Genomic DNA, 15,118 nt, shown 5'->3' with positions numbered 1-15,118 from the left:
TTTATTTTTTACAGTTGTTATGTATGTCAGGCTAACATACTGTTGATTCTGTATGCATTGCTCGGGTTGTTTTAATTTGATTAAATAATTTATTTCCAAATTAGTGGAAATTTGGAATATATTGTGATTTTGGCACAATTTAAATTTGTTTCTCAGGACATCTATATATAAATCTGTGTACGGCGGCATATTAAACTAATTATCTCACATTGTTGGAAGCATTTTTCAACATAGCATCAATATCTAACACAGGGACTTCCCTGGTGGTCCAGTGGCTAAGCCTCCGTACTCCCAATGCAAGGGGCCCAGGTTTGATTGCTGGTCAGGGAACTAGATCCCACGTGCTGCAACTAAGAGTTCGTATGCCGCAACTAAAAGATATCACGTGCTGCAATGAAGATCCCGCGTGCCACAATGAAGATCCCACGTGCCGCAACTAAGACCCAGCACAGCCAAGTAAATTAAATAAATAAATAAATATTTTTAAAAATCTAACATAAAGTGTTAAACACTGACCCTTCATTGTTTGACCTTAAAACCATAATTAATATAGGAGAATATGCTGTCAGTGTGCCACTTTAACTTGTGCACTTTAACATCACTAATGCATTGTTCTATATTTTAAAACATAAATGTAATACATCTGAGACAATATTCACTTCTATTTCAGAAGTTAACAATGTTGTGATCTTAAATCGACAATGAATTACTTAACCATATACATGCTTAAATTATCTAAGCTACAAGATAGAATTCTAAAATTAAAAAAATCTCATACTTCATGAACCAACGTACTTTTTTTTTTTTGCAAAATTTTACTTATATTTTTCTTCATTGAGTTCATCAGTTTGTCCATGCACAGAAATATTGAAGGGAAGATGAGTAAGTGTACTTAATTTGTAAGACTGGCAAATTATTTATCATATCAAGGAATTCCAGTGCTGTTACATATCATGCTCTCACTAAGGAATATATTAACCCCAAGAGAAGGTATATTACTTTATTCTTAGTTATGTTTTATAAAATATGATCTCTTTGTTATTTTAAGTTGCTAGACTATCCAAACATTTTTCAAGCAAACAAATTTTAGTTTTTATTAGATAATACCTTTGTAAGCCAAATATTTTATAGAAAATTAAAGGTTTTATTTTGTATTTTCTTAAAAATAATTTAAGTATGGTAGGCTGTTTGGGCAGTTTACTAACCAGGTACAGAATATTACCTTGTAAGAGAGTCACCTAAGACTAATAGGCTTTAACTTACTTACATTGCTTTTGAATTAAAAACTCATGGTGTATTCAATTTTTTATTTGGTCTTGCTTAGTCTTACTTTAACTCTGTTAGGGTCTGGCAACCTAAGTAACTACACTGGGGATAGGGGAACATAAAAATTTCACATGAAATCATAATTTAGGTAATAAGTCGAAGTATGATAAAAGTAGGGAATAGCACTCTGATTTTTAAGTCTCCTGAATTTTCTTCATTACTATGTTATAAACATGTTCTCCTTTAATGTTTGTCTAGAGATGTAATCTGAACATTTAAAATATTCTTTTCTTAAATTTCAGTATGTGAAGTAAGGGAGAAATTCACATAGAAATAGCTGTTTGTGGTTTTTTATTTTTTAAAGTAAGAGTAATAAAATGCTAGTCCGTTCTAAGGCCTTAGCTGGTGTTAACAAAATGTAATGAACTGCACAAAAAAGAGGATTTTCTCACCTTTTTTTGCCAGCACATTTTCTAACTCAATCATGTTTCTTGGAAAGAACTGTGGAAAGGCAGATATGTTTTCATTTCATGTCACTGTGCTCTTTTGATCAAATTTATAGCAAGAAACAATACCTTTTCAAGTGTTTGTTGTATTCTTTAGTGAAAGTAACTCATAAAGACATAAGTATGGGGCATTTTCTTTTTTTTGGCTTGCCTGTGTATTCTGGTAAAGATATTAGATGTTTGAGGATACATTTACTCTCAAATTTAGTCTGATCCAAATATTTTGATTCTGCTTTTCTTTTCTAGCTTGAAGTACAATCTTGTTGTGTGTTCATCCCAAGTGATAGCTTGCCTTCCCCAAGTACAATTGTATCTGGTGACATTCCTGGAACAGTAAGAAGTTGGTACCATGGACAAACCAGCATGCCAGGAACACTTGTTCTCTGTTTGCCTCAAATAAAAATTGTTAGTGCTGGCCACAAGCATATGGAACCTCTGCAGGAGATTCCTTTTGTCATCCCACGACCCATCCTTGAAGAAGGTACTTTTTAAAAAAAGTCTTCCTATGGTTATTATATTTTATACTGATATTTTTAGTTTTACTGCTTTTTTTTTTTTTTAATGCCAGTGCATTTCTGAATCAGTCTTCTCATTGAAAGAACTGCATGGAAATGAACTAAGTGATCTACAAAGAGAGATATACAAAGTGAATGAACTAAGTGATGATGTTTATTGATAGCCACACCTTTTATATATATGGAGACTATATATATAGAGAGAGAGAGAGAGAGAGAGAGAGAGACTATCTACAAAAGATCATATAGAATACAGTATAATCACTGAAATGCTAAACATAGACAAAATTAACTTGAGAAGAAAGTTGGTTTCAGATGTTTGCATTAGGCTGAACTAAGAATTATAAGTAGGTTGATTTTAATTTAAGCCACTTGACTTACGAATGGATGTATCATAAATACATAATCAAATGAATACATTATTTACAGCAAGCATGATATATTTCTAGATTACTCATTTATTTAAATAAAGTAGATAATTGTGTGATGATTGGAGCCATGGATCTTTCTTCAGTAAATACTTGATTTCTGATGTTGCAGTGTTTTGTTGCAGGTTCATACCCTTTTGAACTTTGATGTATTCATTTCAAACTGTGTGAACCTGGAAGTTTTGAGTCACAAAGTAAATAATGTGAATCTATATTTTAATAACAAGCCTCAAATTTTTTGACAGTGCTAAATAGGTCAACACCTTGTTCATATTATTAGGATGTAAGTGTCTGAATCCTGATATCGTTCAGATTACCACAGTACTGATATTGAAAAGCAGGTACAGTCTGCAATTTTTGATTTTGACTTAATGTCGATTTCTCTCTCCTTTTCTTTATTGAAATTTCCATTGAAATCTAGTTTTCGTAGGTTTATCAAAAGTAAGCATGATTTTACTGGCAGAAATTAATGTTGGTACTTAATGCTATGAGTACCATTATCATAAAATCATAGAATTGTGAGAGTTAGAAGGAACTTCTTTAGAGTTCTTCTTAAGTGCTCTTTGTCTTGATAATTTCTCTAGCATATTGGACATAGCCGTTCTTTGTTATTTGTTTTTGGTTATAGGGAATTCCTTATTATCACAATAGCTATTACATGTCATATCAAAGATATGCTAGAGTGAAGTGAGCTCATAAAGCTCATAAAGTGAGCTGGGAGTGCTTCCTCCTTTTTTTAAAAATTTTAACTCTGGAATAATTTTTGTAAGATTAAAATGATTTGTACCTTGACTTTTTGTTAAAACTCACTGATAAAATTCACATATTGTAAAATTCTTCCTTTTAAAGTATACAGTTAGATGATTTTTAGTGTATTTACAATTTTTATGCAACCATCACCATAAATTTTTAGAAGAGTTTTATCACCCTAAAAAGAATTGGTATATCATTAGCACTTACTCCTCTTTCTCCCTTCCCCCCAGACCCTATGAACCACTTGTCTTTCTATCCCTATGAATTTGCTTCTTCTAGACATTTCATATGAATGAAATAACAAAATTTGTGGTCTTTTGTGACTGGCTTCTTTCACATACCATTATAAGTGGTACGTGAAAGAAGCCATCTTTCACTTCTTTCATAGAACCATTGTTATAGCATGTATGTCTTCATTCCTTTTTATGGCTGAATAATTCATTTTATGGATATACCACATTTTATTTATTTATTGATTTCTTTTTTTTTTTTTTGAAATTCACGTTCTTTTATTTATTTATTTATTTATTTATGACTGTGTTGAGTCCTCGTTTCTGTGCGAGGGCTTTCTCTAGTTGCGGCAAGTGGGGACCACTCTTCATCGCGGTGCGCAGGCCTCTCACCATCGTGGCCTCTCTTGTTGCGGAGCACAGGCTCCAGACGCGCAGGCTCAGTAATTGTGGCTCACGGGCCCAGTTGCTCCGTGGCATGTGGGATCTTCCCAGACCAGGGCTCGAACCCGTGTCCCCTGCATTGGCAGGCAGATTCTCAACCACTGCGCCACCAGGGAAGCCCTCATTGATTTCTTGATGGACATTTGTGTTGTTTCCACTTTTTGGCTATTATGAATAATGCTGCTATGATCATTCTTGTACACTGTTTTGCATGGACATATGTTTTAATTTCTATTAGATATATATAGTAGAATTGTTGGGTCATTTGGTAACTGTGCTTAGCTTTTGAGGAATTGACAGACTGTTTTTCAAAATATCTGTGCCATTTTACAATCCCACATCAATGAAAGAAGGTTCTAATTTATTCACATTTTTTCATGTGGAAGTATGGTTGATTTACAATATTAATTTATCCATATCTGTGTCACCACTTATTATTGTTGTCTTGTTATTGTCTTATTGATTCTAGCCTTCTCAGGGGGTGGGAAGTGGTATCTAGTTGTTTTGATTTTCATTTCCAAAATGTCTAATGATGTTGAGCATCTTTTCATGTGCTCAGTGGCCATTTGTAGATCTTGTTCTGTATTTTCTTCTTCTATTCAAATCCTTTCTTTTTTTAAAAAATATTTTAAAATTTATTTTGGCTGCACTGGGTCTTAGTTGCGGCACGTGGGATCTTCGTTGTGGCATGCGAGATTTTCAGTTGCGGCATGCAGGCTTCTTACTTGCGGCATGCAGACTCTTTAGTGGCAGCATGCGAACTCTTAGTTGTGGCATGTGGACTTCTTAGTTGCAGCATGTATGCAGGATCTAGTTCCCTGACCAGGGATCAAACCCGGGCCCCCTGCATTGGGAGCACGGAGTCTTACCCACTGGACCACCAGGGAAGTCCCTTTTCAAATCCTTTGCCCACTTTTTAGTTGGGTTATTTGTCTCTTTATTGTTGAGTTGTAAGAGTTATTTATATATTCTGATATTAGACCCTTATTAGATATGTGATTTGCAAATATTTTCTCCCATTTCTCCCATCCTCCATTTCTCCTGTTATCTGTTCACTATCTTGTTTGAATTTATTTAGTTGTTTAAATAACAGTTTTTTTCCTTTATACTGTAATATATGTTATTTTAATTCCTTTTTTCTCCTACTAGATTGGAAATTATTCCTTAACTATTTTTTCTTTCAATCTTAGAAATTAACACCCTTTCCTCAAAGTCAACTCTGGTCCTAGAAATATTAAGCTGCATATTTAATTTATTAAATTATGCATTAAATCAAGTTATTTACTCTGCTCCTGAACAACACACAGGTCTTAAATTACTTTAATTCAATCATCCTCTCTGGATTAATGGGTTATCACTTAAAAAAAATAATTGTTTATATTTATTGCATATATATAATCAGGGCAGGGTTTGGAAAATTTATTTAGTAAGGAGCCAGATAGTAAACGTTTTCAGTTTTACCAGTTATGTGGTCTTGTTGCAACTACTCAACTCTGCTTTGGAGTGCAGAAGCAGCCGTAGGCAATATGTCAATGAACTGACATGACTGTGTTTCTATGAAACTTTATTTACAAAATCTGATAGTCAGATTTGGTCATGGGCCATGTTTGTGGACTCCTATACTAGTGCCTTACTAGACATTCCTTCTTACAATTCAGTCCTTTATTCTATCTCAGATCATTTTCCTTTTGCCTTTTTGTGATGATATGTTGTTAGCAAACTTAATTTTGTTTGTTTGAAAATGTCTTTATTTTGCCCTCCTTTTTGAAAGATATATTGCTGGATATATAATTTCTTTGTTGGTAGTTATTTTTGTCTGACCCATTAAAAATTCCGTTGGGCTGACTCTTGCTTTTCATTGTCCTATTGACAATGAAAATATTTATCTGCAATGTCCACTTGCAGTTTGTGTTTCTTTGAAGGTATTTTGTCCTTCCTCTCTGGCAGCTTTCAGAATTTTTTAAGTCTTTGTGTTTTAAAGTTTTAGTGTTGGTGTCTTTTATGAGTTCTGCAAGTTTTCTGGCATAATGTCTTCAGATAGTGCCTGTGCCTCATTCTTTCTTACATATATTTTAGAATTTTTCACATTTTTACTGTATTATTCTTGTCTCTACTTTGTACTTTTATATTTTTTCTCTTTGACTTGCTGACCTGCATTCTCAGTAATTTCTTTAATCTGATCCTCCATTTCATTAATTTTTTAAAGCTGGGTCTAATATGCTGTTAAACAGTTATTCATTGAAGTTTTTGAATAAACTTTTATAGAATTCAAATATATCATATAGAAAACTGCACAACTCTTAGTTCACAGCTTGATACGTTTTATAATAAACCTACCCCTGTTGCCTACATCTGAATCAAGATAAAAAATATTACCAGCATCCAGGAGATCTTCTCTAGTTCCTTGCGAGCCTCTCTTTCTTCAGATTCAAACTGCATCTTGACATCTAAAACCATAAATTAATTTACCTGTTTCTGAACTTTATAGCACTTTATTAAATTTAAATTTTTACTTATGATATTCTTTTCATTTTGATTGATTTTTAAAACTCCTTTTTATTCATAATTTTCAAGGCTTCCTTGTGTTTCTTGATACATGAATCATTTATTTTATATTATTGTCTAATTCCTGCCGACTCTTCCCTACTAGGCCTAGTATTCCTTGTGCATTCTTTGTTCTTTTTTATAGGGAGAGAGGTTATTTATTTTCTTTGGAAATTTGTCTATAGAAATTTTTTGAAGAGTAGCCGAAAGATTCCTCCTATACATACTTGAATTTACTTCTGATACATTGGGAGTATTACCAGTTCAGGAACACTTGCAACTAAATTCCTTGTTAGAGGTTTTTATGCCACTCATATACTAAAAATTGAGTTAGAACTTACAGGATTGGCTGTGGTTATCAGTATTTTTCTTACTCTGTTCAAAGTTCAGTTTTCTGGTAGAGTTTTAGTTGGGTCATGTAGAGAGCAGAAAAATGGGGCAGTTTTATTTCTAGTTTACCCTAACATTAGTATCGTAGCCATTTGCATACAAGCCTTGTGTCCTGTTAAGTTCTACAGTACTAATTGGCCTAGGGCTTTGTCTTTAATCAGCCTTACTTGTGAACAAGGATGTTCAATTTCACGTTTTGAAATGCCTCAAGCGATTTGTTTTGTTTACCTCTGAGTTTCTGGCTTCTCTCATTCCCTGGCATTAATAATCTTTACTTTTTGGAGAAACTCATTAATGATTTTAAGGAGATATTGTGTGTGTGCATGTGCGTGTTTGTGTGTGTAAACAAATATAAGTTTTAATCTTAGTATGTGTTACATATAAACATTTTATAAATACATTCATCATTTTCATTTGTTTTTAGTGTAAGGGTCATTCAGGGAATGAAATCTACCATTGTTTCTGGAAATAGAATCCCCCAGTGAGGTTAAAGATGTTATGACAATATTATAGCACCCCCTTAATGGATTTTATGAAAGGACTGATGTGTACTACCGTACTATTTGTTATCTCTTCAATACTCATTTCAAATCCCTCTTAGTCCTGCAGCGCTCCTGCCAACTTCAACTGTTTGTCCTTTTCATTTGATAAATTGTTTTATTCTTATCTTGTTTTTCCAATATATTATGAATGTCTTAAGAACTACAGAAGTCTCCATCTTTAAATCATAAGATGTTATTATATTCTCTGATTTTTTTTCTAGAACTGAGTTAGAATCTTAGTTTATTTTCAACTTTTAAAAATATCATATACCAGATGGAGAGCACTAGAATCAAATAGAAACTTCTAAAGTCTATTTTTCATACTCCCTAGGAGACTATAGAGTGACTATATAATCAACATTGAAACCTAAATTTTACTTTAGGTTTCAGTTTTTTAACCACCTGGTTATTCTCATTGGCCAGACCTACTTTGAGGAAAGGAGATTATTTCAAGATATTTAAAACTTCTTCAGGCATTAAAAAAACCATAGATATTAACTTGTGAAAGACCATAAGTATATATTTTTTCTTCATTTTAAATGTTGTTTGTAAAAATATTTGAGTATAACCCTTTGATGCATACATGTAAAAAGTAGTTTACTGTTTATCTTTATACCTGTGCATAGATTGAGAAAGAATCTGGAGGTCTGTTCACTTTCAGTTTTCAACTAGTCCTCCTGGTTTCAGTGTCATTCCGCATTCTCTTTTTCAAACATATTTGAGTATTGGAACCTGTTGAAGGATGGTTGTCATGAATCAGATTGATCCTTTATGGTTTTATCTCTCTGGGCCTCAGTCACTTGCTATTTATCTATTATATTTATATGTTTAAAAATTTCGTGATATTACTTATCTGCTGTTTTGTCCTCTCCTGTTCTCATCCTCATTTTGATTTATAATGCTTTTTTTCTCTCTCAATGTCATTTTGCCGGTTTCAGAATGTCGATAAATATTTTTAATCATTCATGATCAACCAGATATACAATGTACCTAAATCTATACCACCTTCCGATTGTGCTTCTTTCTAGTCTGCTTCTCCAATACTATTATTGTTTTGTGTCAACTCATTTTTGTTCAGTAAATATTTTTTGATAATTGTAGATGATGGATTTGGTGAAAGTCTGAGAGGGCATGGGCTCAGGGGAAGATAGGAAAATTGGAGGCAAGGAGATTAGATATTGCATCTAGCTATATAGTTGTCTGGAAACATGACTGTCAGACCCAGAACGGTGGTGATAGGGATGGAGAAAATGGGAAAGAATAGAGAAATATTTAACAAAAAAACTGGCAAAACTTTGTGACTGGATTAGTTATAGATAGTGAAAGAGAAGTAAATGTGTAGAATAACTCCATGGTTCCTAGCTTGGATGTCTGTGTAGACGTTTATATGGTTAATATTATGATTACAAATAAAGAAAGAGGTTTAGTTTTGGGTGTGGAAGATAGGAAGGATGAATTTAGGTTGGCACATACTGTAGAGTGTTTGTGGGACATTCAGGTAAATATATCTAATAAGCTGTTGCATATATGGGTCTAGAGCTCAAAAGAGGAATCACTGTTAGAGATACACAATGTGATAGCAGGGAAAACCATGAAAAAAGATGTGATCACCTGAAATCACTTACGTAGAGACAAATAAGTATAATCCAGATAGAAAAAGGGGGAAACACTAATGTTCACTGGCTGAAAAGGAAAAAAAAAAAATCTATGTTGAAAACTGTGAATAAGGTAAGTACGGAAAAACCCATGAGGCAGTAGTATCATGGAAGACACACGATCTAGTCATTTAAATGTAGCAGAGATGCCCAATAAGATGAGGACTGAAAGGTGTGAAAGGGATTTGACAATTTTGGATGATTGGTTTCTCTTATCACAATACTTTCAGAGGAATAGTGTTAATGCAGGTCAGATGATGGTGCCTTAAGGACTAAACTGAAAGTGAAAAATTGATATAACAAATTTCCAGTGTCTTTAAAAACATATCTGAGAAAGACGGAAAAGAGAGATGGTATTTAGATGTATATATACCTTGATATCCTTTGGTTATACACAACAGAAACCAAGTCAGGATAATTTAAGCAAAAATGGAGCTTAATGATTCGTTGTCTGTATTCTACTGTAGGAAACAACTTTGAATTTTTAGTTAAAATTTTGATATTTCACCATTTGACTTCGGTGGTTATGAAGACCGTGTTTTCAGTTAAAACTTTCTTTATCTTTTATTTTTAGCTTGGATTCATAACTCCTGTGAAGTTATTTTTCTCTTGCTCTTTGTCTTTGGTGTTGTTTGGTTATCATTCTGGAGTTCTAAATTTCTATTAAAACCTTAATTTTTGAATCTAGTTGTTTAGATTCAAGATACAGTGATCTAGTCAATATGGTATGAACAAAATGAAAAAAAAACCCTTTAGCATTACAAAGATGATCAATATGATGAACAAAAGGGTTCTCATTTTATAGATTTGAGCCTTCTTCTATACTGAACTTGGACTTCAAAGTTCAAAATGAGGAACTGTTTGTTGAAATGTGTCATCTGATTTCAGTTGCCATGGGAAGGGAGAGATGATCGCTAATATGGCCAGATCCAATCTGTGTAGGGTGTGTGGGTCAAAATCAACATCTTGAATTTCATTAGAGAGTATTTGCAGTGAGGCTTGCAGGTGTAATTTGCTACATCTAGCTCGCACCTCTGAGCAGATGTGTTTCTACCCTTTGCCTAGCCGAGGTTTGTTTTTCCTTTTTTGAAAGAGTTGCCTGTGACTTTAATAAAATATTTTGACAGAGTTGGAATATAAAGATCATTTATAAATTAAAACTCTGCTATTGTTGGATTTAGTGAGTTTTAATAGAAACTGATGTGAAAATTGTTGAGCATCTATGAAAAACATGAGGGCTATTTTTTCTGTGTAATTCTGGTCACCTTAGTTGTTCATATGTATTGTTACAGTATAGATATTTTTAAAATATCATAGTTTGATAATCATAATTTCCATTTGTTCTGAAAGATGATGATGTGCTATTGCAGTAGTTTTTTTCCCCAGCTTTACTCAGTGTCTTTGACTTTAATTCTTAAACCGTATGTAAATGAGTAAATGAGTTTGCCTGGGTAAAAGAGGAAGCTCAGAAAAGAGCTTTAGATTTGTTCTTGATGGTGTTTTTAAATAAATTTCTTGGAAGCCATCATACATGTATAATAAATGAAGTTAAGCTGTTGAACTGCCTAAACATATTTAATATAATTGCTACAGACATTGTTCTCTTCTCAGTAGCTCACATTCATCCTGCTCAATCATTTGTTTACCTCTGGGTTCTATGACTTTTAAGGGCTGGACAAGGAACCTTACTTTATTTATTTCCTGTTAATCAATTTTGCATTTTCCACCCTCCCACACAAACACCTATTTTAAAAACAGAAACCAATATGGCAGATCTAATATCCTGCTCACCTTTTAAAAATAAACTATATAATTTACATTGCCTTAAGATCTTAAAAATATGGTTTTTAAATGATACCAAGGTAGCATTCTAAGTAATGGGAATTTTTAAATTCAGATACAGTTGACATATAAAATTTTGTAAGTTTAAGGTATACAGCATGCTGATTTGATACACATATATTGCAATATGATTACCACTGTGGTGTTAGCTAACATTTCTATCAGGTCACATAATTATCATTTCTTTTTTTGTGGTGAGAACGTTTAAGATCTAGTCTCTTAGGAACTTTGAAGTGTGTAATATAGTATTGTTGACTGAAAATCACTATGCTGTGCATTAGATCTTCAAATCTTATAGTTGCAAGTTTGCACTCTTTAGCAATATCTCTCCAATATCCTTACCCTCCAGCCCCTGGTAACCACCATTCTTTTATTTGTCTGAGTTCAGCTTTTTTAGATTTCATATACAAGTGATATACAGTAGTTGTCTTTCTCTGTCTGATTTATCTAACTTAGCATAATGCCCTCATTAAAGGAAATTTGGAAAGCAAGTAACATATACAGGAGAAAATAAAAAATCACTTGATGATGACCACTTTTTTTTTAATAAAGAAGTGATTATTATTATTTTTTAAATTTATTTATTTATTTATTTTTGGCTGTGTTGGGTCTTTGTTGCTGTGCACGGGCTTTCTCTAGTTGTGGCGAGCGGCGTCTACTCTTCGTTGTGGCGCGCCGGCTTCTCATTGTGGTGGCTTCTCTTGTTGTGGAGCGTGGGCTCTAGGCACGCGGGTTTCAGTAGTTGTGGCTATACGTGATGTTATTTTTCTTTTGCTCCTTTTAAGAATTTCTCTTGTTCTGTAGTTTTCAACAATTGGACTATAATATCTATAGGTATTTATGTTTCAGTATTCACCCTGTTTGAGCTTGGTTGAGCTGCTTGGATGTATGTACTAATGTTATTCATCAATTTGGAGATTTTTCAGCCATTATTTCTTCAAATATTTTTGTGCTGTTTTCTTTCTTCTCTCCTCTGGGCCTTCCATTTTAGGTTAGTATGCTTCAGCTCTCTGAGGCTCTGTTAATTTTTTCTTCAATATATTTTTCTTGTTTTTCAGGATGGATACTTTTTTTTTTTTTTTTTACTTTCAGGAATTGTAGAACATTGATTTTATTGTTGTGTTTTTGCACAAGCAGTAAATAGGCTAACATTTTCGGTACAGGGTAATTATTCTTGAAAAGCAAGGCATCAAAATCAAGTTTATAGTTAATGGCCCGACATGTTGACAGGAGCTATGTGAAAGTCCCAGAGATGTCTCTGAGTTACTGAAAATGTTAAAGATCAGTGTGCTATGCAGGCAGGAGAGAGATGCAAAGGTAGACCCCCTCTGGGGCATTCTGTGGAATACAGATATGCTGGGCTGGTTCCCATACAGGCCAATGTGGAGGAGGTTCTGGGAGGGGTAATCTCATGTCCACCATTGTGCCTGTCCCTTCCATTAATGCCACAAGACTTCTAAGGACAGTATGTGGCATTAACACGTTTATTGTTCCAATCTTGGAGTTTTACTCACCTGGCAGCAGAATGCACAGGTACAGAAAGTGTATCTACACCATGCCAGAAGTGGGGTTGGTGGGGGGTGGGGGCACTGCATTAGATTCCACAGGGCAGTGGGGGACTGAAACACTCACACCTCTAGCTTCTAAGGAAAGCTGCGACTTAATCCAAATCCTAAGAGTTTATTTAGGCTTTGATTCAAGGACATGATGGCTTTGCCTTCCTAGATGCTCTCCTTGCCAGTAGGGTCATGTCTTGGATTTGTTGGATGGCTGATGCTGCTCCTCTGTTAGGCCAACAAGGGAGGGCTCATGGTACAGACCTTTACATGGCAGAGTGAGAGTGGTGCCTGCATCCTGGGGAGACCACTGTCTCTGGACTCTGGACAACTCTTGGTCTGACTGATCTCCCTGGCTACCTCAATGACCCCAAGTGCCCTGCCTGTTTTTCTAGATCCTGAAGATCCTGATAACATTGGCTGTCCTTATGTGTTTGTATATAATGGGAGATGTTGAATGCTTACTTGAATAGACTTGGACACGATCCCCAAGTACATTTCTTTAGCATGGACATTCTTCTCCCTCCCAGAGGCAGTCGTTTGGGGATTATCTGTTTTTCCTGGTCTCCTTTTGGTTTTCTTCCCTAGTCAGATTGGATAATTTCTATTGATCTGTATTCAGGTTCATTGATTGTTTTTTTCTTCTGCCAGCATGAATCTGCTATTGAGCTTCTCTACTAAATTATTCATTTCAGTCATTGTACTTTTCTACTTTAAATTTTGATTTGGATTGGGATTGACATATATACACTAATTTGTATAAAATAGATAACTAATAAGTGCTGTATAAAAATAAATAAATAAAATAAAATATTGATTTGGTTCTTTTTTGTATTTTCTTTCTCCTTATGAGATTATTGATTCATTGTTTTGATACTTTCCTTGAATTTTAAAAAATCTTTTTCTCTAGTTCTTTGAACACATTTATAGTAGCTACATTGTTGTCTTTTGTTATGCTTCATGCAACATCTGTTGGCACATAGAGACAGTTTTTATTGACTGTGGTTTTTTTCCTGAAATAGGGTACACTTTCCTATTTCTGTGTTTGCCTAAAATTTTTAAAATATTGAGAATTTTAGGTGTGTGCTTATGTATTCTTTTTCCCTGGAAAGTTGTTGTTCTTTTATGCTAGTTTGCTTCTTTGTAAAGTAACTTCCTTGGGCTAAATCTGTTTCTTCCTAACTGTGTGACCACTGATGTCTCAGCTCAGTTTTGTTCTGTTCTTATTATTCTTGGCTTTATTTTTAACCCTGGCTTTTTAGGTATCACCCTTATGTCTTCTTATCTTAGTGGTCAGCCAGAATTGAACAGAGGTAGTTCTCAAATAAGGCTTTTGTCCTCTACTAATAGATAGATCTCTATATGTGTTAGGATTGTGTATTCAGTGTTCTGGCCATTCTCATACCTGCCAAACTTTTACTTTCCTCTGAGCCCTTCCACATGTCCTCTATACATATGTGTAGTCTCAAGGTTGTTTAGGAGTGTCCAGATAGCTCAATTCTTCTGCATCCACTGTGCTTGTGTGCCACGTCAGTCAGGAATATGCTTTCTCCAATCACATTCACAATCTCAGGCTAGTAGAGCTGTTGGCCCTTCCTGTTCAACCATTACTGAGATCATCATTTCAACGACAAGACTTCTGGGTGTGGTTGTTGTTCACTACTCCAGATCAGGTGACCATCTTTTTGACCATGGCAGCAGTGCCTCTAGTTTTTGTGGCCTGCCTTGCACTGGCAGAACCTCCTGGACTTTTGTTTGCTGGGAGTTTTTTGATTACTGTATCAATTTCATACTAGTGATCATTTTGTTCAGATTGTCTATTTCTTTCTGATTCTGTCTTGGAAGATTGTATGTTCCTAGAAATTTATCTGTTTCTTCTAGCTTGTACAATTTGTTGGCATATAATTGTTCGTAGTGTTCTATTATGATTTTTTAATCTCTGTGATATAGGTTTAATTTCTCCTCTTTCATTTCTCATTTTGTTTATTTGGGTCTTCTCTCTCTCTCTCTCTTTTTTTTTTTTTTCCTTAATGAGCCTGGCTAAATAAAGGCTTATCAATTTTGTTTATTTTTTCAAGAAAACAGCTCTTGATTTCATTGATCTTTTCTATTGTTTCTTTTATCTCTATTTCATTTATTTCTGCTCAGATGTTTATTATTTCCTTCTTTTGACTTTAGGTATCATTTGTTCTTCTTTTCCTAATTCCTTTAGATGCAGGTTAGTTTTTTATTTTAGAATTCTCTTGTTTCTTGATATAGGCCTTTATTGCTATAAACTTCCTTCTTAGAACTGGTTTTGCAGTCTCCCATAGATTTTGGAAAGCTGTGTTTTTATTTCATTTGTTTCATGGTATTATCTGATTTCCTCTTTGATTTCTTTCATTGACCCTTTGGTTTTTTAGGAGCATGTTGATTTAACATCTGTGGGTTTGTGTCTTTCCCATTTG

At 34.1% G+C, this 15,118-nt stretch overlaps 1 protein-coding gene across 10 annotated transcripts in view; it reads left to right on the top strand.

Moving 5' to 3' along the window:
* VPS13B (vacuolar protein sorting 13 homolog B) overlaps positions 1-15,118 on the top strand; it is a 769,553-nt gene that overhangs the window by 357,135 nt on the left and 397,300 nt on the right. For all 10 annotated transcript variants that reach the window (XM_057531718.1, XM_057531717.1, XM_057531723.1 and 7 more), the window contains exon 23: positions 2,019-2,253. In XM_057531718.1, coding sequence (XP_057387701.1) covers positions 2,019-2,253 — 235 coding nt within the window. The remainder of the gene's footprint in view (positions 1-2,018; positions 2,254-15,118) is intronic.

The sequence above is a fragment of the Balaenoptera acutorostrata genome, chromosome 17 (assembly GCF_949987535.1).
Source record: "Balaenoptera acutorostrata chromosome 17, mBalAcu1.1, whole genome shotgun sequence".
NCBI classification, from domain to species: domain Eukaryota; kingdom Metazoa; phylum Chordata; class Mammalia; order Artiodactyla; family Balaenopteridae; genus Balaenoptera; species Balaenoptera acutorostrata.
Note: the sequence above shows the minus strand (reverse complement) of the source record. Positions and strands in the feature narration are given on the sequence as shown.